General features: G+C 33.8%; 1 protein-coding gene across 1 annotated transcript; it reads right to left on the bottom strand.

The window, feature by feature from the left end:
* Nucleotides 1-1,395: 1,395 nt before the first annotated feature.
* LOC148620244 (uncharacterized) lies at nucleotides 1,396-22,821 on the bottom strand. The gene is made up of 5 exons (XM_088577087.1): nucleotides 22,711-22,821; nucleotides 15,658-16,055; nucleotides 9,572-9,639; nucleotides 8,581-8,741; nucleotides 1,396-8,120 (listed from the first exon to the last, which is right to left on the bottom strand). Exons 1-5 carry the CDS (start codon nucleotides 22,751-22,753, stop codon nucleotides 1,396-1,398), a joined length of 7,395 nt encoding a protein of 2,464 aa, XP_088433213.1. The 5' UTR covers nucleotides 22,754-22,821.
* Between the last annotated feature and the right edge of the window lie 1,333 nt (nucleotides 22,822-24,154).

Here is a 24,154-nt window from a genome sequence, read left to right on the forward strand (position 1 = left end):
TAAGTTCTGGATCCTGTTGAGTCATCGACCTGCTGGAACTCGCAGTTGAAGAATATGGAGAACGTTCTTCTGTATTCTGCTGAGTCATTGATTCGCTAGTGCTCGAATGTGAAGAACGCTCTGGATTCTGTTGAATCATTGATTCGCTGGAACTAGCAGGGGAAGAAGGTGTTTTGTTCTCCTGAGTCACTGAATCGCTGAAACTGGCAGGTTTAGAACGTTCTTTTGTAGTCTGCAGAGTCACTGACTCGCTGGTACTAGCAGATAAAGCATGCTCTTCTAGATTCTTCTGAGTCATTGAATTGCTGGAACTCGCTAGAGAAGAACGTACATGATTTTGTTGAATCGTCAAACCGCTGAAAATTGCAAGTGAAGAACGTTCTTTGGACACTTTGAGCTGAGTCGTTGACCCGCTTGTACCCGCAGCTGAAGAACGTTCTGTGTCCTGTTGAGTAACTGACTTGCTGGTACTCGCAGTTGAAAAATGTCCTGGATCCTCTTGATTATTTGAATTGCTGGAACTCGTAGCTGAAGAAACTTCTTGATCTTGTTTATTAACTGATTCACTGGTACTCGCAGTTGAAAAACGATCTGGATGTATAACTTTAGTAAGTTCTGGATCCTGTTGAGTCATTAACGCGCTGGAACTCGCAGTGGAAGTACTTTCTTCTGCATTCTGCTCAGTCACTGATTGACTGGTGCTTGGTGGTGAGGAACGCTCTTGATTCTGTTGAGTCTTTGATTCGCTGGAACTAGCAAGGGAAGAAGTTGTTTTTTTATGAGTTACTGACTCGCTGGAACTGGCAGTTGAAGAAACTTCAAATTCCTGTTGAGTCATTAAACTAGAACTCGCAGGTGAAGAACGGTCTTCTGTACTGAACTTCGAGTTATTTTCTTTATCCTGGTCTATTGTTGAAACTCTCGTTAAAAAAGAATATGTAGATTCTTTTTCAAATAAAGTTCCTTTGTTCAGGCCAGCAGTTTTTTGCTGTGTTGTTTCCATCTCTAAAGTCGTTCTTCTGGTCACTTCATCCTGTACTATATTAGGTTTGGAAATTGACGAAACGTAGAATTAGAGACTGTTGAATGCTATTTGTTTTCTTTGGGGTTAAATGACCCTGATGTACTTTTGGTATCATTTGATGAGGTTATCTTAATGATTACTTCCATTTGTTGGCTATATGTAGACATTATTAATTGACCAGTCATTTTAATAAGTAGAGTAGAGGTAACCACTTATCTAATTAAACGATTTTTTATCAATTCGTCTGAAAGACGAAATCGAGACAACGAAACATCTGTTTGTTCGTCATCTGTCGATGTATGTGCCAATGATGTATAGTAAATTGTGTAATGGTATTAGTTGATATTTGTGATTTAAAGTGTTTTCAGTGTTCAAAAGGAAATTGTATTTATCAAAGAAGTATAAGCAGAAGAAAATGTGGGTGACATACCTGGTGCTCCTGTTTCTGTACTCAATGATGAAATCACCTCTCTTGATGAAGACGACTCAGTAATCATTATCTTTCTTGTTGTGTAAGGATCAAAAGTTGACTTATTATCCGAGTCTTCCGACTGGCTTACAGATGACATTGACGTCAGAGATACAGATTCGGTGGTCTTTTCAGCTTTTTCTTGCTCATAAGACGAAGATGCGATGGGTTGCGATGTATAAAACTTTTGCAGGGAAGACGCTGAACGAGATATGTTGGACGTAAACGTTAGTGAAGATTGTGAAGATGTTGAATTAACATTTGTTTTCTCGGTAGTAGTTTCGAGCCACATGTCTGAACTTTGAGGGACGTCTTCTTTGGAATTAGTTAATGGGGAAAGGGTTGTCACATCTACGTCATCCGATGGTACTATTTCGATGGTTCTTACAGATGTATATATCCCATTGGTAGGTGGTACTTTCTCTGATATACTGTCCATTGATGAAGTTGTTGGAGATTTGGAGGTTGTTCTCTCAGTAAGTTTTGTTACTGCTTCTTTTGTTGACGTTAATGAACTTTTGTCTGTTATCGATAATACCGATTCTGAAGACATTTTTTGACTACTTGGCAAATTTGTAACAGAAGAAATCATTTGTGTATCGGACTCGGTGTATATCCTGTTGGGTTCTGATATGGTTTTGTCTTCTGTACGTGTCATTAGAGAATCGGTACCGATAGAAGTTTCCTGAAAGTCTGTTTTGAGAGGTGTAATTTGAGTGTGTGTATTTAAAGATGTCATCTCAGAATATGTCTCTATAGATGGTACTGTAGAATCTGTACCAGAGGATGTCGATCGAGATTCTGTGTCGATAAGCATTAGATCAGAATTTGTCCCGATATTTGTGACTTGAGAATCTGTATCAAATGATGTCACTCGAGATTCTGAGCTGGAAGATGTCATCTTAGAACCTGAATCTGTACCGATAGACGTCACTAGAGAATCTCTCCCGATGAATGTTACTTGATTATTTGTGCCGGTAGATGTCACTCGAGAAACTGTATCGGCAGATGTCATTTTTAAATCTAAGACGGTAGATGGGTTTTTAAACTCTGTGATGTCGGACTGTGTCTGTGAACGTATGATATCAGATATCCCTTGAGAATCAGTTACGGAAGTCGTCACTTTTGAACCAGTTGATATAGATTTAAAATCGATGCCAGAAGATGGCGTTTGAACTTTAGTTATAGTATAGGTCATTTCAGGCTTTGTTGTGACAGAAGATGCCATTTTATAATCTGTAGATGTCACTTCGTAGTCTGTGTTGGTTGTAGATATCATTTTATTACCTTTAGAAAACATTAAAACTGTAGTATCAGGTATATGCGTTGTCGATGTGCCTTCTTCATTCGTGTGTTGTTGGCTAAATGACGCATCTGTTGAAAGATGAGGAAGTGTCTTAAAAGTTGTCGATGACATGTCTGTAACCCCTTCTTCAAGAGGATCGACGGTTGTCGAAAATGGTACGTTGTCTTTTGATGACCCATTTGTTCCTGCAAATTCTTTGTTCAAGTGGGTGAACGGCCAACTAACGTCCTTCTTTGTCGTCGAACTTGTCTCAGTTATAGAGTTTGTTTTATATAAAGATTTTGTAGTTTGTATTGTCGTAGACTCCGTCTCTGGAGCTATAGATAATAACTGTCGTGTCGTTCTGGACTCGACTGTTAACGACCTTGTTGATGTATCAGGAAGAACGGAAATTGAATCACTAATAGCTCCAGTATCATAAAATTGATTCGTAGTGGTTTCCGGTAAATCGGACACTGATTGATGGGAGGTTGTTTTGGATGATGCAGTTGAAATTTTCACGACATCTTTATTTATTAAAGAAGTATAAGTAGAAGAAAATGAGGGTGGCATACCTGGTGCTCCTGTTTCTGTACGTAATGATGGAATCACCTCCCTTGATGAAGACGACTCAGTAATCATTATCTTTCTAGTTGTGTAAGGATCAAAAGTTGACTTACTATCCGAGTCTTCCGACTGGCTTACAGATGACATTGACGTCAGAGATACAGATTCGGTGGTCTTTTCAGCTTTTTCTTGCTCATAAGACGAAGATGCGATGGGTTGTGATGTATAAAACTTTTGCAGGGAAGACGCTGAACGAGATATGTTGGACGTAAACGTTAGTGAAGATGGTGAAGATGTTGAATTAACATTTGTTTTCTCGGTAGTAGTTTCGAGCCACATGTCTGAACTTTGAGGGACGTCTTCTTTGGAATTAGTTAATGAGGAAAGGATTGTCACATCAGCGTCATCCGATGGTACTATGTCGGTGGTTCTTACAGATGTATATATCCCATTGGCAGTTGGTACTTTCTCTGATATACTATCCATTGATGAAATTGTTGGAGATTTGGAGGTTGTTCTCTCAGTAATTTGTGTTACTGCTTCTTTTGATGACGTAAATGAACTTCTGTCTGTTTTCGATAATACCGATTCTGAAGACATTTTTTGACTACTTGGCAAATTTGTAACAGAAGAAATCATTTGTGTATCGGACTCGGTGTATATCCTGTTGGGTTCTGATATGGTTTTGTCTTCTATACGTGTCATTAGAGAATTGGTACCGATAGAAGTTTCCTGAAAATCTGCTTTGAGAGGTGTAATTTGAGTGTGTGTATTTAAAGATGTCATCTCAGAATATGTCTCTACAGATGGTACTGTAGAATCTGTACCAGAGGATGTCGATCGAGATTCTGTGTCGATAAGCATTAGATCAGAATTTGTCCCGATATTTGTGACTTGAGAATCTGTATCAAATGATGTCACTCGAGATTCTGAGCTGGAAGATGTCATCTTAGAACCTGAATCTGTACCGATAGACGTCACTAGAGAATCTCTCCCGATGAATGTTACTTGATTATTTGTGCCGGTAGATGTCACTCGAGAAACTGTATCGGCAGATGTCATTTTTAAATCTAAGACGGTAGATGGGTTTTTAAACTCTGTGATGTCGGACTGTGTCTGTGAACGTATGATATCAGATATCCCTTGAGAATCAGTTACGGAAGTCGTCACTTTTGAACCAGTTGATATAGATTTAAAATCGATGCCAGAAGATGGCGTTTGAACTTTAGTTATAGTATAGGTCATTTCAGGCTTTGTTGTGACAGAAGATGCCATTTTATAATCTGTAGATGTCACTTCGTAGTCTGTGTTGGTTGTAGATATCATTTTATTACCTTTAGAAAACATTAAAACTGTAGTATCAGGTATATGCGTTGTCGATGTGCCTTCTTCATTCGTGTGTTGTTGGCTAAATGACGCATCTGTTGAAAGTTGAGGAAGTGTCTTAAAAGTTGTCGATGACATGTCTGTAACCCCTTCTTCAAGAGGATCGACGGTTGTCGAAAATGGTACGTTGTCTTTTGATGACCCATTTGTTCCTGCAAATTCTTTGTTCGAGTGGGTGAACGGCGAACTAACGTCCTTCTTTGTCGTCGAACTTGTCTCAGTTATAGAGTTTGTTTTGTATAAAGATTTCGTAGTTTGTATTGTCGTAGACTCCGTCTCTGGAGCTATAGATAGTAACTGTCGTGTCGTTCTGGACTCGACTGTTAACGACCTTGTTGATGTATCAGGAAGAACGGAAATTGAATTACTAATAGCTCCAGTATCATAAAATTGATTCGTAGTGGTTTCCGGTAAATCGGACACTGATTGATGGGAGGTTGTTTTGGATGATGCAGTTGAAATTTTCATGCCATCAGACGTGTCTGAAATTGCATTTCCTGAATAAGTAATAGTTTCATAATCTGTTGTTGTGGTGGTGTTGTTTCTTTTTAGCAAGGTTAAATAATTTGAGTGCGTTGACATTTGAGAACTTTGGTCATGTTCTGATGTCGATGACTTGGCTGAAGAAGAAGTACGTTGAAAATCTGTTGCGATTTTTTTGTTTGTCAATATTTCATTATCCGTTGCTAACGAAGTATCAATAAGTGACGACATATCAGACGTTGTTGTTGGCAGCGGTTTAGCCTGTGCATGTGATTCCGGTGAGGTTCCCATTGATATTAATAAATTTTTATTCGAAACTAACGAAGATGAAGTCGCCTCTAGAATAAGAGGCGTCAGTATTTGTTGAGATGTACTTGTTTGAGCAGATATTGTGGATGAACTTGTTTGGATATTGTTAGATGAAAAAGGATTTAATGGTGTCATACCTCTTGAATTCCTTGCAGTTTGAGTTGATGATTGGTCGTCAGATGGCGACATGAACACTGAAGTTTGTTCCGGAGAAGCTTTCAACGTCGTAGTTTTTGGACGTTGCGTAGTTGGAAACCGTGTTGTATCAGATAGCATCTGGACATTTTCTGAAGTAACTTCATTCATAATTTCTGTGCTCATCTCTTGTAATTTTGAAGTTAAGAAAACTGGTTCCGTTTGATCTGTATGTTCTAAAGGCGCCGTTGCAGACGTAAGAGTCCGTGTAGTTCGTTGAACACCATCATAAGGTTCAGTTGAGGATAAATATGTTGATGTTTGTTTAAGTGAAGACGTTAAAGGACTATTGGATAATCTAGACGAAGGAGTTGATTCGTCTGATGATAGTTCTGTCATCGTCCTTTCTGAAGTTTTAACTGAGTACACGTCTATTGGCGGGTTTGTCGTCTCTTGTGAAGAAATTAATTTCGTTGACAGTATTGGTAACTGTTGAATTGTACTTTCTGAACTTAATTCTGATGTCAGAAATGATGACGGTTCAAATTTTCCATGAGTTGATCCGAATGGTATTGCTCTGCTTGTTTTGTCTGAAGCTGAAAGTGATACTTGATTTGTTGAAACTATCGACTTGGTAGTTTGTGGTGTAGTTCGCTTAAATGTTTGACTCTCGGATTTCTCTGTTACATCTATCAGTGACGTCATAACAATACTTGATATGAATTCAGCCGACATGTCGGTTTCAGTTGAAATATCAGGTAAATTCGTTAATGTTCCTGGTAAAGTAGTCTGTTCGGCAGTTGTTTGTATCATTATCGCTCCTGTATCAACGGATGATTTAGGATAAATGCTTGTTGTTTTTAATAACTCCTTTGCTGTATTCGACAACTCACCTGCTGTGTCTGTAAAAATGTCATTTGATGTTCCTGTGATTAATGGATACACTGTTGTTACCGTTTCTGGTTCTAGTGTAACTGTTGATGTTGCCTGTTCATTATCTAATTCAGGCTTTTTAGTTGTTATTGATATCTGCGTATAATCTCTTGTCGACATGCCTAATAGTGTTGTCATTGTCGTGTGTTTATTACCTAATGTCGGCTCCTCTGCTTGTGTTATTCTTATTGTTTGTATATCATCTGATGCCGTGGTTGTCTGTTCGTCATCTTGTGTCAACATTTCTGTTGGTAATGCAGTTTGCTCTTCCTCTGCAATCGACCTTTCCGTTGTCCTAATTGTCTGTGTAGCATCTATCGGTAATGTTTTTGTTGTTTTTGTAGCTTGTATACCATCTGTAGTAGAATTTTCTGCTGTTAAGGTTTTCTGTTTATCATCTGTTCTCAACATTTCTGTTGCTATTGTAGTTTGTTTATGGTTTGTATTCAACTTTTGTATTGTTTTTGTTGTCTGTTCATCTTTTGTCACCTTATCTGTCGTTGTTTCTGATGTCATAAAAGTATCTGTATCGTCTGTTGGCCTTGTTGTCTTCTGTATATCACCTGTTGTTGGCATCTTTTCCCATGGTGACCCTGGAGACTGTTTGTCCTCTGACGTGTCATCTGATGTCGAAAAGTCTGCATTTGTTGCGTAATCTGCCGTATATGTATGATCTGGTGTCGCTGTTGTTGCTTCAGTGGTATGATATAATTGCGACCCTGTCACCCGTATTTCATTGGATTTCAATATGTTTGCATTTGTGGTCTCCTGTGAATATGTTGCTGCCGAATTCTCATCATCTGGTGTTAAGGTTTCTTCATCTGGTGTCTCTTGTAAATATGATTCTGTTGTTTGTGTATAACCTAATACCGATGTTTTTCTATCAGAGGAGGCTGAAATCGATTTCGTGGTTTCTTCTAATGATGTATTTATTGGTTTTTCTGTTGTCTGGATAGAAGAATGTTCCTTTGGCAGTTCTGGCAATGCAAAGATGGTTGATTGGGAATTTTCAGATATCGGCTTGGCCGAAGTTTCAAAGGAAAATGGAATCTTATGTGTTGATTTAACTATGACGTCATCATCATTCGTAGTTGATATCGGCTCAGATGAAGAGGGTATTCTTGTAACCGATCGAGTGGTAATTCCTGATATAGAATTTGACACTGTTGTAGTTATTTCTTCATTTGGAGTCAACTTTTGCGTTTCAAACGTCACAGCTGCAGTGTATATACTTAATGTTGCCGATGATTGTGGTAATAATGTTGAGTCATCCCCAGGGTCTGTATCTGTTGATATGTAATCAGGTGGTTCTGTTTGGCCTGTATCTGTTGATAAGTAATCAGGTGGTTCTGTTTGGCCTGTATCTACATTATCTTCATGAACTGTATTGCTTTCTGTTGGTGGATCATTTGAGGTAACAAAGATTGATTTTTGAGATTGGCTACCTGTTGAAATCTCTGTTGAAGTTAATGTTTCGTAAATTTCTATTGGGTTCATAGCGGTTGTACTCTCTGTTACTCCTGATGTGTCTAAAATGTAAAAAGGAAATGTCTAAGACCAACGTATTGGGTATTGTTGAATTTTTGTTTATAAATTACTTAATTTGTTTCACATGACGGATTACTGAAGTCATAAATTTTTATGTTAATACTATCATCGTGTTTTGTTTTCATTTACTTGAAGTGGAAAAAAAACAAACACTAAACTTGCTGATTCCCATAAATTACGTTTGAGTTTTTATTCTTTACAAACTTTTACAAAAGAGCAAATACACTTCTTAAATCCTAAAAACGGACGAAAATTGTTTCTACTAGATTTATTAAAGCCGTTTCTTCTTTATCAGATGCCATCTTATAGCATTGATGGCTTAGTTTTATAACTCGCTTTGGAGGCCGTTCAATGAAGAGTTCTACTTGTGCTATCAAATTAAGTAGCAAGATTATTATAATTATTTTAAAAAACGACCAAATTACAGGAATTAATACGTACCAAACATAATTACTTGATCTGTATCAATAGTAAAATTAAGAAGATGTGACGAATTTTCAATAGCCTGTTTTAACAGAGCCGTGATCGTATCTGCTGATTGTGTCGTTGATGTGTCATTTGTCTTTAGTTTCAGAACGAAAAACACTTCAATGCTCCCTTGACTGTAAAAAAGGAAATAGACAATTGCAAATGTTTGTTATAATATTGATTTGGTCATATTTATTGCTGTCATTTAATTGCGAAATAGCTTAATTACAAAATACTATTGTCCGCCATTATTTTTAGCTCTTTGGTACGTCATTTCATTAAATATTAAGAATAAATCTCTCTTTAATGAATGTCAAAGTTTTTTCCTGAAATTTACTCAATTTCTATTGACAGTTTTGTTGAATTTAAGATAAAGCATTATTCTTCGGTATCGTTTACTTCAGTAAACTGTTTCAAAATTTCATGGAAAACCATCGATAAATGTTGTTTTTAACAACTTGTAGGGGGAAAATATTCACCGTTTCCTTTAATTATTTCAACTATAGATTAATAAACAGTTCAAATTGATATAATTAATAACACTGACATGGAAATTTGAAGAAGATAAGTTTTTCTTTCTCGAGATACTGGAATTTGTACTTAAATGTCGCATGAGAGACGTTGTTTTTTTAAGAACAGTCCTAAGAAGGAAATACTTGAATGCTAATTGGTTCTTTAGACGTGGACTTCCTGGTGACATGTTGTATATATATAACCCAATATTACTCATTGTTTATTCTCATTTATCTTTATCTCGTGAATATTTATGCCTTTTCTTAAGTTTAAGAGAGGAATTTAATTATGCATGGTAGAATAATGAATACTTGAAGTAAAAACTCCACAGCAACAAATAAATTTAAAATGTTACTGAAACTGGTTATTAATAACATTTTACAATTTTAAAATACTAACGCACAAACAAACATACATGTAAACATACATACAGAAAAGAATTTCGTCAAACCTGAATGATTCCACCGTGGCATATTTGTAACTGTGTCCCAGTGGCCCATTGTTCAAAAAATGTTCAAACTGAAAAACAGAAATTCTGACATCCAGTTATATGGAAGTGGCTCGTGAAGACTCGCCTTCAAGCAATTATACACAAAATACAAATAACACAATATTTATAAAACTTTCAAATTAAATCGCTGGTTTGACGTCATTTTGACGATAGACGTAAAATCCGTATAATGACGCAACTATCTGTCTCTATTTGCCACCATGTCACAATAACGTTGTAAGTTACATAATTAATTTAAGCTACCTTTGATAAAAAGCGTCTAAATATAAATCTTTTGTAGTCGCTTAATCGACACTTGATAAATGTTTAGTTATTCGATAAAAATTATAAAAACATCAAACCCATACATAACGCTATTCTTTGAAATAAACAATTAGTTATTTTTGAGCAAGATGATACAAGTTATTTTGTACTTATGAAAAAGATAATCATTGCATTTGTTGTTTCCGAGGAATTTCCAGGAAAGGTTTCATGTTGACATCATTAAATATGTAGGCCCAAATTATTTTGTCAAACGAATTTTGCATTGGGTGGATCGAACAAAATTATTATTAGCGTTCGCTATGAAATACATTTTGAATTATGATCTTTTGATCTGAATTTTGGCGATAATTGCCGCGTTGATTTCAGAAGAACCTAAAACAATCTCTCTGAGTCGTCATTGTAAAGAGTCACACTTGCTTGCAATTCATGTGTACAATAATATATATCTGGAAACTAGTAATGAAATGATTATAAAAATGATATATTTTATAGCCGGTTGCACAGATCGATAGGAATTGTTAGTACACATAAGCGAGACATGTGGTATTCATTTCATTTCCGCTTCAAATCATATTGAAATTGTGATGATAATCATAGTTCACATTTACATGCATAATTGATAGATACTCTCTGAAAATTGACAAATGTATCAGTGCCAAACTAGCCGAGGCACAATAGGGTTGGAACATTATTCATGCCTAGTCTAAAGTACTCATGTTTAGCTTCAAATAATTGGGAGATATCCGTTTGCGCCAATTATTCGCGCTAGTGTTACGTTTGCGCCTCTTACCTTTTACAAATGGAAGCTAATTTGCGTCATGAATAAAGTATATTTGATTGAGTCAATCTGGTAAAAAGAAGTGAAATTTAAAGAAAAAGTTTGTGAGCATGAATGGTTAACTTTTGAAAAACCTAGAATTACAACATTGCTCTTCGTCATTTTTTAGCATCTCAAAACATATTATTTTTGATGGTCTTTCAAAGACCATTACAGCTGTCTTTCTTTTACATACTATCCTTAGTATCTGGCGCTAATGTGATTCACTTAGTACCCTAAACACTGTTCACCAGTATATACTGTATCTGGACGGTTTGTTGTTGTTTTTGTACATCTTTATCTAATCTCCCCATTTTTTATCTATACAGTAATATTTAATGCTGTTTCTATCATACATGTACATACTTGCCCATATACTCCAGATATACATTACTTGAAATACGTGTACGGGTACTCCAGCAATGCTAGAGGTTGTCTGGCAAGCTATTTTCTGACTTGGTGCTATCCTAACCTCTAGCATCTGACACGTTGAAAGCCACCGCAAATATGAATTAGCTTAACATTCGTTTTTAAACATTTTAAGTCTTTTATTTACATAAAAGAAGTTTAACCTACTGGAAATCGAGCGATAAAAATCCTAAATATTTGTTAAATACCTAGAAAACATTTGTAATGAAGACAGTTGTCAAAATGACCAGCAATTTTTAATAACGTCACTAATTTTACGGATTACAATATATATTTGACAAAACGAACTTTGGTAAAGGCAATTCGTTGGTTAATTTGATATGTTCGTTTCGCAAAATTTAAAATTCGTAATTTTATCTACCGGAATTACGCAATCAAAAAGCTAAAAACCAAATATGAAGTTAATTTTAACTGCATTTACAAAGGATTTCCAGGATTGCTGGATTTTCTCATCAGGTAGGTCATTTGTTTTTTTCTTCAGTTCAGTCACCTTCTACCGTATTATGGTAAAGAAACTGTATAAAACGTTTTAAATGGTAAATAGTTTACTTTAATTCTGCCGATTTCAAGAACGGCGGAACGAGCGTTATGCAATATGGCGCTCGGAAGTAAGAGGTTGGGTTATGGAGGAACGGAATTCCAACCTCTTACGTGTAGGAGTAGTGTACGGGTAGACTAGTGCAGCGAGTGCAATTAAAAAAAATCTGTTTTAATGTATAATTGTCGTAAATAATACCTCGGATCTAAAAATGTGTAATTCGCACAAATAGGATTCTTCCTAAATAGTTATGTTTAGTCTTAATTAATTATGCTAAACCACCCTAAAGCTTCATATTGGCTGGATTTGCCTTTTTTACAACACCCTGGCCTTGCAAATCACAATCAACCATTTAAGAGATATAAGAGACGGAATAAAAATGTTGGTGTTGCAATCTATAAAGCCTGATCAGTTCCACTGTATCAATAATGAACGACAAATTTGTACTTTGTTAAGATGCGCTTTAAGAAGTAAAGTCGTTAAAACATCATTAGATATCGACTGTCTAACGGTAATTAATAGTATGTGTGCTGTCTTAAAAATAGAACAGAGATAACTTCACCTTTCAAAAACTTATCTCAAAATAAAGGTACATGTATGGCAAAATCTACACGATGAACGACTTCAATAGAGAAAAATAAAACAAACACTGACAATAACTTTCTACAAAACAGCGCGTAAAGGAGTACTAGTAATTGTAATCGCCCCAAACGATGAGCTCGTGTTTGATCTTTGGTCAAAAGAAAATTACAAGTTGAAAAAATGCTAAAAATATAGCAATATATCAAATGCGATATGACCATTTATGACTAAGTGCATTTAATGCATTAATAAAACTCTAAATTAATTTATCATTTTTACAACGTAAATATTTCCTTTTGTTGTGCATACATTTCACCAAAATTGTAATCATACAGACAAACAACTGATTGTCGCCTGTAAATTGAGGTGTACCGGTACAAGATTCAATTACATACAAATGTATAATCCATAGCTTACTTCCTGTAATATTTCATATGGTAGTTTTCCATTTAGCTAATTGAACCCATATTAATGATGATTGCAGATGTAAAAAATGCAAGTCATCAACTGGAAAATCTCAATGAGATGGACGTTATTTACAATGTATAAGCATGGCTGAACAAAAAATTTGAAAGCTGCGCTTTAAAATTAGATAACATTTCTTTGTTAATATGGATCTAGAAAAGGATGAAAATAAACAGATATAGTCGGGCAAACAAACAAAAAGAATGACCATCGCCTATTTGTTGTTCTTCCAGAAATAGCGTGTTCTTAATTCTGTGGGTGCTGTTATATTAAGTACTCAATTTTAATGACTTTATGAAAATCATAATAAAAAAAATAACCCCTAATCACCTTAATTTTTAGGTTTAAATCAACTACACCGTATGGCTTGATTACCCAAACTAAATAGGAAGGAGAAAATGAAATGTTACAAAGTCGTTAAAAACTCGTTAGTTTTACAACGCCAGCATACTAGCAGAATTGCTCTTATGTTCCGGAGACAATGCGCCGACTTAAATAAATATTGCCTTTTGCGATTACTGCGGAAGGTAAATATTTCTACATTTAGGAGTAGCCTGTGATTGTGTTAACAACTAACAAATTACAGGCAGTAAATTAAGGCGTATCCATTCCAAATGAAATTGCATAATCTATAACTTAGTTTCCTGTAGCTTTCATTTTAGGTATCATTTTACTTTTTAAGTAGATTAAACAAAAAGAATAAATTATATAAGGTGTAAAATGCAAGTAATAAAAACAGTACATTTGAACTGCAAAGAGAACTACTGAAATAACACTAAGTGATGATATCAGACGTCATGTTAGGCAACTTTTAACTTGCAACGTCAGCTTTTATTAGAACCAAAATTGTACAAGATGCTTTCAGTCCATATCTTATTTATTTATTAATGTTCGACTAATTCATTTCCATTTTTTTTTTCTTACGTCTTGGCGAAAACGGAAATGCTAACTGTGAACTGATTTCCATAAGGGCTCTATATTGACATTTATATTTTATCTCTCGCTATAGTTTTGTCAATTCGAGAGCTTCAAAATATATATATTTTTTTTTAAATTAAAAAATGAGAATCCTCTATCTTCTGTCTCGTCTTGATAGTAAACACATCTAGTAAATACATATTAAGCATTTGCATACTGAAATAAAGAAATTAAACAAACATTTAAATGTGTTCAACAATTTACAAATAAGCTTCCATAGCACTGTTGTATTTTACTAATATTAAGTAATGTCTACAAAAGTTAAAAAGCCTCTATCATAATTTACCATATTTTTTTTTTAGAAAAAAACGAAGTGTAGTCAAGTAGGCGTTATACCTGAAGCATACACAGACACATCCTACAAGAAGTTACACAAGAAGTTGCGTACTAAGATGCAGAAGAAAATAGATATATTCTAGAAAAACGCAGAAGTGGAGAAAAAAAACAGACGTTAATCTAAAATCAATTAGCTACAGTATGCAGATGCTTGTGTAATTACTAACAAGACGAGACAGAAGATAAAAGATTCTATTTTTTTAATTAAATTGATTTACTACTGGACGAAGTGCAATAAGTTTTAAATGGTCATTTCATTCATTTCAGGCTTCATTAAAACTATACTGGTATCAAAACATTTACTTCATCAAATAATGATGATTCATTGTGACAAGTCACTAGATCTTTAATTGTGTCATTAAAAATTAACGTAGTTTGAGTTGGAAATCCCATCGGACAATTTTGTGACAGTGTAACATCGAACTTCAATAGATCCGATACTACAAGTCATGAAATTTTTGCGTGTATATGTGGTACAAATTTTGGTGTTTTACGGCTTATACTAGTATTGTTTTATATTATTTAACAATGTTTCGTTAATTTAAAAGGAAAATGTTTTAAAATGCAATATTGTTTGATTGTGATTTTTATTGTTATATTTTTTAAAGTAATATTCTTAAAATAGTCGCCAGCCAAATTGCCTGTTTGTCCAGCAATAAACGTCATAATAAAAACTATTTAGAGAAAAGGGGGCGAACATAACAGTAAATGGCAGAATTTACTTTACGATTAAAGGTCAATACAAACGAAGAAATATCAAGAAAGTGGTAAAAATTGCCCAGCGTGATTTTATATTACTTTTTTATGACAGAAGGGAAAATGATTAACCACGGACGGGGCTAAATTTAAGATTTATCCAAGTTCCACGCAACGGTGGCTCCATGTAACTGCAGACGTCGTTTCCGCGCTTAATATTGCAGACAGGTCATTCAAAATTCTCAGGGATCATTAAAATCAAACGGATAACATCGCGTAAAATCATTCACTTTTTCTCGACTTCGCAAGATTCATGCATTTTCTGGAAGGGCTTACTGTAGCGTCTTCAGCAAGTTTTGAACGTCATATACTGTTCATAGCTTGATATTAAAAAGCCTTAGACATGGAGCCAGACCTGAATTTTTTTACTTTTCAAAAATCGAGAAATCTGTCTCATTGATAACATCTATCGTTAGATGGTTTAATGTATTACTTTGTTTCAGCAAGGATATTTAATTAATGGGACAAAGAATTAAGTTCACTATAAAACTGTTCAGTAAAAATGAGAGAAATATGAAAATCGAAGTATATTTGCATTATGGTATGATAAAGTTTTAAAGACATATACTGAATATACACAAAGCTCTAACTCTTATATTAATACAGGCTCGAGTTTTTAAACCCCGAAGAATGCGAAATAGAAAGACAGCCGTATATGACCAGCGAATGTTTCTCACCATGTAGGAATTTTTTTTAATGCGTAAGGCAAATCAGCAAGCTATTCCAGTGGAAAAGTAATTTCACTGCGATGTTAGTATTTGTGTCTTAGTTCTTGACTTAACTAATGACTAAAGATAGTATGTGCTCAAATTTTCGTTTCTGTCGATATTTTGTTTTGTCGTGAAAAACAAAACTACTTACCATTATTATTATGTCTTCTTCCAACTGAAGGAAAGCGTCTGAATTGATATCGAGTAAATCATCATGCCACTGTACACCCTCAACTATTTTTAAGCGCCCCCTATGTCCCGGAAGCACAGTTACTTCCGCTTGTCTTTTTCTCCTAATGTGGGGTTTCTCTTTGTCCCCATTGAAATAGTTTTCCTCTACAGTATCGTCTTCCAGATTGTTCATTTTGTTCTTAAATATATTTGCATTTTTATCCCAATCTGTTCTTGCCGCATTGTATTGTTCTGGGAACTGGCTATAACTCAGTTTGTCATTGAAATATCTCTTTGGTTTAATAAGTGCATCTTTCAAAACCCTTCCATCTGCATCGACTGGTATCATGCTATTATGATCATCTTTTGTCCTTCCAACTGTAAATGTAAATGCGGAGAAAAACTTAAGAATTATTTCATTGTCTAACAAGATTATGCATATTAAAGGCATGTGGTGTTTATCTCTAACACGTGCATGTAAAGTTGTTGATTTGAACTCTGATATGAATAAAAAGACGGAAATTGTACATTCTACGGACTATACTAGACAGAAGTTCTTTTCGACTTTTTATTTTTGACACTTCTTGTTTTGTTCGTATTATTGTTTCACGGGAATGTACCTGAAGCAACTAATAAATCTTATAATATTGTAATATCAAACAATTTACAAACGCACCTTAACTCTAAAATGTACATGTTTAGTCAGACGGGGAGTGTGATGGTCCAATTTGTCGATTCAAGACAATTTGCTTTTTATTTTGCTTTTTTTTCATTTCCGATCAAACGTATCTTTTTATCAGTTCTAGGAAAACTGTAACAAAAGCAAGCTTTATCTATATAAAAATGATAAACCATTATGTCAAATCATTATTTGGGCTGATAGAAAATCATTAGGATCTGTTGCCTATGTAAACTTCATTTCGCTGGTTTGGTGTAAGTTATGGAGGCTTTATATTAGATAGCTATGAAATTTTTTTTTTTTTTTGACAAATTCGTGAAGCTACAGGAATAGGAAATTCCGAACTATTTCGTGTTTATTTTGTTTTTGCTTTTTGTTTTTTTTTGTTAACTTTTGTGTGTGTGTGTGTGTTTGTTTTGTTTCCATCCGTCTGTAAAGAACTTTTTTGTGGATTTACATTACTGTTATAGTTATTAGAAATCGTTCCGATGAAATTAGCTTGTTCAATGCTAAACAGCCGAAATATGAGTTGAGCTCAGCAACATAGTGTTTGCTATGATCGGTTTATGTATTTCACTTGAACAGAGTAAAATTGGACAAATATATAGATGCCAAGAGCAGAAATCTTTATGAGGAACTAATTGTTAATGCATAAGAGCAGTACGCATTCCTTAGCAACCAATCCACTCCCATAGCAACGAGTATCTACTGATTCGAAAGCGACTCTTTTACTTACAAATGTACTGAATTAATTAAAAAAAGAATATATAATATACAACATATTACAAAGAAGAAGCAATATTTTTTTGTTAAACGCCGCCAGAAAATTCGGAAAAAAACAAGATTAAAAAATAAATAGTCTGGAAGAAAAACTTCACCAAAACAAATCGAAATATGAAGCCTTATATGCATTAAAGATATTTTTCTTGATAACCAACAATACGTACACATGTGCAACAAGGAATCATTTCAACGAGGGCGTCTCTCAGCTTGGAACAGCTTTACCGGCTTATTGCATACATTGAAAAACTATTACGATTTCCATAGATGGGCAATAAAAATGTTCATAAGCGAACGTTTAACACAATTGTATTTTAAAGTGTTCAAATGTCCTTGAGAAACATTAGTTTTCTTACCCTGTGGACATGGCAATAAGAGTAATATATCGATGAAAATCATATTATAGGCAAGATGGACTATGCCCTTTTTGCCTACTACCAAAAAAAAAACCACCAAAATAAATGATTAGGTTGAGAATTTCCTTTCCAAAAAAGACACTAAAGCTAGAACATATATGGCACTGGCGTTATATATTTATCAATTATGGACTTTTGTCAATACGTTATATATGGGCCTGTTCAGATCACAACGACCGAGGACGAAGTCCGATGTCAATATAATCTAACAGGTCCATATAAAAGCCCTTAATTTATATATTACATATGTAGATAATGTTTTTTTTGCCTGCTTCGTCTGCGGCGCTTCAGCCATGATTGGCTGAGAGTAGTTATGGAACGGTTTTTATACGGACCTAAATTTAGCAGTATAGCGTCAATATACATATAAATAGAAGCATAGCGTCAATATATTTACAAATAGAAACAATGCTTCATGTACGTGGAATATCCTTTGCATCACGTGATCATATATAATAACCAATGAACAAAGAAACTGTTACACCATATGTAATATAGTAAATTACTGGTGTTATGTCCTTTTGAAGTATTTCGAGATTTACAAATTTAACCCTAATTGTAGTACATGTATATTTTTGCCTGTGAATGAAAATATGTATAAAGATATTTGCAAAGCAAACTGTCAGCACCATTCGAAATCAAATGTGTCTTTTCTTCATATAAGAATCTGTTTTAATCATAAATAATCTAATTGAAATCATGTTGCACCCAATTGTCATTTTATTCCCATTTTTATTAAGTTAAATATAAAATCAGGGTACAAGAGCACTACGTCAAATAGTATCGTATAAGTAACTTTTGCTTTAACATCAATAAAACATTATATCGACAAAATGTTTGCAAACTGGCACATTTCAGTGACATAGAGAGACCCTAATAATGGATTGCTGGAAAATATAAAATTAATTCAGTTCACTTCAGTTCTGCCTATTAATCCTTTTGTCGTGTGGGCCAGCAACAAAATCTCACCAATTCTGTCATTTGCAAATTTCTGAGGGGTCCCCATAAAATAGATTAAGTTTTCTTTAATTGATTGATAGCAGCATAAAAAACGTCAAACATAAAAATGAGTTACAGACTTTTGTTCCTTAATTATTTGATGGCCGCGTAAAAAATTAAGAGTATAAAAATGAATATCGGACAGAAAATATGACACATTTGTTCCTAAATGAATGACTGCAAACAGTTCATATACCTTCAAAAGTCTCATAATTTGATGAAGACATATTTATATGAAAATATGCGTTTTGGCTTTTTGGGTATACTGTGTGAGATTAACAACTGAAATAAGTAAATAAAAATGAATATTTACAATGTGTTTATATTTAAATTTGTGAGCATACATGAAAACAAAAATAATTGTTAAATTTTCGAAAGATTCTTAAATAGTTCAACGTAAATTAATTAATGCAAGCATGTATGATTACCATCAAAATACAATATAATATATTTTCGCATTTATAATTTGAAAAATGTGAGCATTTCATACATCTTAAATCCTCTCAAAATTTGGTGAATTATTATAACAAAGTATTTTTGGCTTATATACTATGTTGTACCGGTAATAATCTGACAACGCTATAATTGTTAGAAACCCTAAGGTAGATCATACATGTTACACGGAGTATCTTTTTCTGTCGTCTTGTAAAATTTAACAGACGTGTGCATTTTCTATGAGCAAATAGTATTTGAAATAATGAAAATATCATCTTGTAACATAAAAAACGCTGTTGCATTTGTTGTTTTACCTTATTTGTATTTTTTTTTGTCATATAGTTTAAGTATATAACTCAAGTGGGATTTATATAATTGGCGATGAAATGCTCTATAGTGTAATAATACCGTCATTTTAATGGACTTTTTACACAAAAATCAGTTTTTTTTAAACAATAAAGAATGTCATATAATTGTTTTTGTTTTGTTTTGTTTTTATAGATTTTTTTAAATAACACATTTAAGCTCGAAATTATGTGCCGTATTCTCTGGCTTCTTTTATATTAAACTTTTACAGCATGTTCATTCAAGGTCATCTTTGAGAAAAATTAGGAAAATTTGTTGACACAAATTTAGGTATGATCTACCCTAGAAGTGCTAATAAAATTTTAAGTGAAAAATACTTGTTTTATTGTCTGTAAATTTGGGTGCATACAATTTGATATAAAAAACATAAATGTTACTATTTACTTTAAAAACCCTCCAATTTGAAACTTCTGAAGTTTGCTAACATGAATCATTACCTTCATGTCTTCAACTATGAAATTTATGCGTAAAGAAAAGTATGATACTTTTTTCACAAATCGCATAACAGCAGACACTTTCAAAAGTACATCTTAAAGAATAAATCAAAGCTCTAGGTCTTGAAAGGCGTAAAACATCCTATCAGTGATTCGAATCTTACACTGCAATGGTTTTTCGATCAAAATGTCATATTGAACTGACCAAAGAAAACCAGTTCTTAGAAAATTATGATAGAGTCAGTTCCATATTGAATTAGGTCTGGTCTAGTTTTACTTGGCCCAAAAATTGTTACAAGTCTGTCATTGAACAGTTCCATAATAGTTTTAGGGAGTTGAAAACTGATCTCATATGTTGTACCGTAGATTCACTAAACATTGCATATAGTTGGTGCAACAAAATTATACCGGTGACCTATATTTTTGAGGTCAGAAAGCTCCCTGAAAAAATTTCGTAATATAAAATCCCTGGTAGATGTGAAAAGTCGGTATGGTCGCTATTCCATGTTGGTGAACACCATAATATGAAGTCTGAAATTGCAATACAGGGATGAAAATTGAAAAGAAAAATTTAACATTCGGTGGCTATTCTGGCAAAGAACTTGTAAATATCGGTAGAACTATTTTAGCGGAGTATGTCAACAGATTTTGTCGATCTCTCTGCTCGTTCGACTGTTACGACAACTCCGATCTGCGACTGTATTTTTTTTTATTTTGAAAATAAATTAAACCATAATTCATCCTGGGTAAATTAATTGAACAAAAACAACTTTTTTTTGTATAATTGTAATTGAATTTTTGCCTGTAATTCTATTTTCTCTCTATCTAATCGTCATTTCCATCGCTATTCTATACATGACCATAATTGTTTGTATTGGGGAAATATCAGGAAGTGTGGTGTTTCTTTTTTTTTATTTCGGTTATTTTTTGTTTATTTAGAATTCTGTCTATCTGTTTGGTCTCTTTTTTTGTTTTTGTTTTGTTTTGTTTTTTTGTTTTAGAAAACTGCTCTGAATGTCTTTTGTAATTATATACTGTGTGAGATCAAATGAAGAAAAGACAACCTATATAAAACAAATACGTTCGCTTTATTTGTAGAGTTGCGAATTTTCAGTTTTACAGTTGACTTTTTCTCTCTATTTTTCCTAAATTGTATTTCAGTTAGTTTTATTCTCACTTCTTAATTAGCATTTTACGTTAGTATGCACACTTAAAACATTTTAAATTTTTAAAAATTTCGGCATTAAATTATTTTCCATGCACTCGAGATGGTAAAATTGTGATTTTCAACATTTGAGCTTCAGCCAGCATGTTAAAATCTTAATTTTACCATAGAGAGTGGAGAAATGGTTTAAATCAAGAACAGACCGACGGAGAATTGGTTTCTCTCATGAAATATGTAGAAAACATTTACATTGTACTATAGCGGGGGAAACTTTGCAGAAATTTAATCAGCTGTCTGGGATAATAAAGTCATGCACATGCATTTTTAATCACCAACTCAAAATGGGAGACAAATAGTATACAGTACTCGGAAGTCACAAATGTTTCAGGTTTTTATATGTAAGGTATATATTTCCACGAAATGTTTAAAACACATCGTTTCTGCCTCTTCATAAATATAACAAGTACCATCTTAAAAAAAAGACAACCGACGCAGTAAAATTTCGTTCTTTTTTACTTCTAAGTTTCTACATTTCTTTTTAATGTTCCGATAAAGATTTTTTCGAACGCAATTCCAAATTTTCGATACAGATTTTTCGAACGCCACTTAGATATCAGTATTTGGCCAATCGGGAAAAAGAACTGCGATCAGGTGACTTGCGTTTCCATAGAAGAGCGTCCTTAAGGTCAAAGCGTAAAAAGCGAAGCTATACCGACTGCGTCGGAAAAAAACGTTGTAAAGCATATATTCCAATATATTCTACTATTTGACCCGATTTTCAAAATTGAAAACCAGTTCGTTTGAACTCAAAACCAAGGGCCAGCGCCACAAAACTTGAAAAAATACCTAAGTGTTAATGACGTTATCAGTTTTAAATACTTTTGCCTTTGAAGTTTAGAATAATCTCTGACATAAGATTTTTGTGGTGGCCAGGCCAGAAGTCAATAAATCGAAGATTATTTTTTAAGATTGCAACGAATACCTATTCTGCTGTCTCATGTTTGTTTCATTCTGTTTTGTTTGTTTGCTTTTAAACTTTTGGTCATATTTTACGTCAATTTTCGTAAAGGTAAATGTTTGAAAAAATCAGAAATAATTATCTTGTAATTAAATTATTCGTAGGTATATTCTGTTATATTCGTCCCGAACAACAGGCAAAAATAGGAGGTAACGTCTTTGGCTCTTACGAGTATCGGACACAACTGACAAATCGACTTTCATTTGTCAAAATATTTATTATCGGGGAAGATCACAAATTTTCAGTATTGTAATTTCGGATGTCGCTAAGATCATATCCATTATACGGAACAGCTTGTTAGAAGACTATTATATCTGAATTCATATTAAATACATGTGTATTATTTGAAAATGTTTGACAATAGATAACAATAAAAAGGTATCGTCTGCAAAGTAACCGAATTTTTACTTTAAAGAGCGATTTCCGAGGAAATATGCAATTTGCAAATTTTCTTTTTTTTCCTTTTTTTTCTGAAATGCACTATTGCTAGGAATCTTTTAAATTGTCGTGCCTTTAATATTACTGTAAATTGCCAAATAAAACTGCATACTTTCCTGAATAACAAACATAACAGATACTCAGTAATCTTAAATTAAGTTTTTAAGTATCAATTAACCTTTCATGGAAAAGTGAGGAAAAGATATTAGCCATAAGCAAACATCTAAGTGCCTATTTTTTTCCAGAACAAAAGGTAAAGACAAACAGACGGACAGACTTTCAAATGCTACAAATAAAACTTACCTTCAAGTTTCAGGATTATCAAAAAGACTAATGTTATATACATTGTCTGGTTGTCTTGAAAATGTTATTATCACTAAGATTCCTCTGCCAGTTGAGAAAAATAAATCCGATCACACTAGTTTCGTAATTACGTATTAGAATTATCTTTGAAGCATAGCGCGCGTCTTTTAATGTCCTCGCGTGATTTATCGCAGAAATTCAATGATATCTCGTCTCGCGAGGTGTAATTAAGACTCTGTCGATTTTCTCATTTTGCTATTATTTCGGGTAGTTTCCTATTAACTAAATTGATCTAATCAAATATCATTAAAAATTCATAAAATTGTATCTCCTATCAACAAGTTGTTAGTTTAATGTCATATTGGTCCACAAACAAAGCAAAGACATTGAAGGGAAATCAAATTATTTTTACCCAAAATAACTTATAACCTTTTTTATCTGTTTCTGAGATGATGCAGTTTCCTTGAAAATTGCAAGTTATTACAAACATTATGTTGACAATATAGGTTTGGAAAGGTCTTTTGGATAGTTTTCTCCTTAGAAGTTATTGTCTTGTGCACGTCAATCACGCGCTTTGATGCCAAGCAGTAATTCGTCTAAAACAATTTACTATCTGTAATACTTTTTAAAGCTTCTGGTCATTTTTTTTCAGATACTTGGATTTTACATAACCATCTGGTATTTACATAACCTGGTCTATATGGGAATAGTGTTGTTGTTGTTTTTCTTTAATTAAAGCATGGCTAAAAACCTCTTAAGCACACACAGAGGGTATTTACCCCGTAATGGCATTTTCAATCGTGATTGTCACATTCAGATTCGGGGATCTTTGGCGAGATGGTTTCAGACGTAAAACCCTTAAATTCTGATACGGCGTGCTTCAGAGCTTTTTAGACCACAACCATGGTAAAAAAGTGATAAACACATTACTGACATTCCGTGCAACACATCGGCTACGTCTATTCAAAAATATGAAAAAAAAAATAGTCCTATGAGAATCGAAATAAATCACGAAAACTCCATTTTATCATTGTTTTACCACAGGATGGGCAGTTATGTCTTCATGTAACCCATCGCTATCGCTCGGGGTAAAACAATGTTACATAAATGACCATTCCGTGGTAAAACAATGAAAAAATGTTTTTTCCGTTATTTTTTATTCTTAATTTGACTTACACTTAGAAATCGGTGGTAAAGGAAAACTATTGACCAAACTTAACTTCAAACGTGATGACTTTTCATTCAGAATTGTCAACTTTCCTTTCATCTGTGGCAACATCCCTTCAGCACTTACGTATGGAGTGTTCATATCACAACTCATACGTTATGCTACGCAGACTTTTTTTTATCGCACTAGAACTCTAACAAATGGGCCTCTGGAACATGGTTATGTTGCTGCAAGATTGAAGTCAACACTACAGAAGTTTTATGGTCGTCATCGTGA

The sequence above is a fragment of the Perna viridis genome, chromosome 4 (genome assembly GCF_037379345.1).
Source record: "Perna viridis isolate PV_CMFRI_1.1 ecotype Kerala chromosome 4, ASM3737934v1, whole genome shotgun sequence".
In the NCBI taxonomy this organism is placed as follows: domain Eukaryota; kingdom Metazoa; phylum Mollusca; class Bivalvia; order Mytilida; family Mytilidae; genus Perna; species Perna viridis.

Excerpts from the sequence above, each read along its gene's own strand:
- LOC148620244 (XM_088577087.1), bottom strand. The coding sequence starts at position 22,753 with ATGTATATAACATTAGTCTTTTTGATAATCCTGAAACTTGAAG. Across the intron at positions 16,056-22,710 it reads GATAATCCTGAAACTTGAAG|TTGGAAGGACAAAAGATGAT; the intron begins GTAAGTTTTATT and ends TTACATTTACAG. Across the intron at positions 8,121-8,580 it reads AGATCAAGTAATTATGTTTG|ACACATCAGGAGTAACAGAG; the intron begins GTACGTATTAAT and ends TTTACATTTTAG.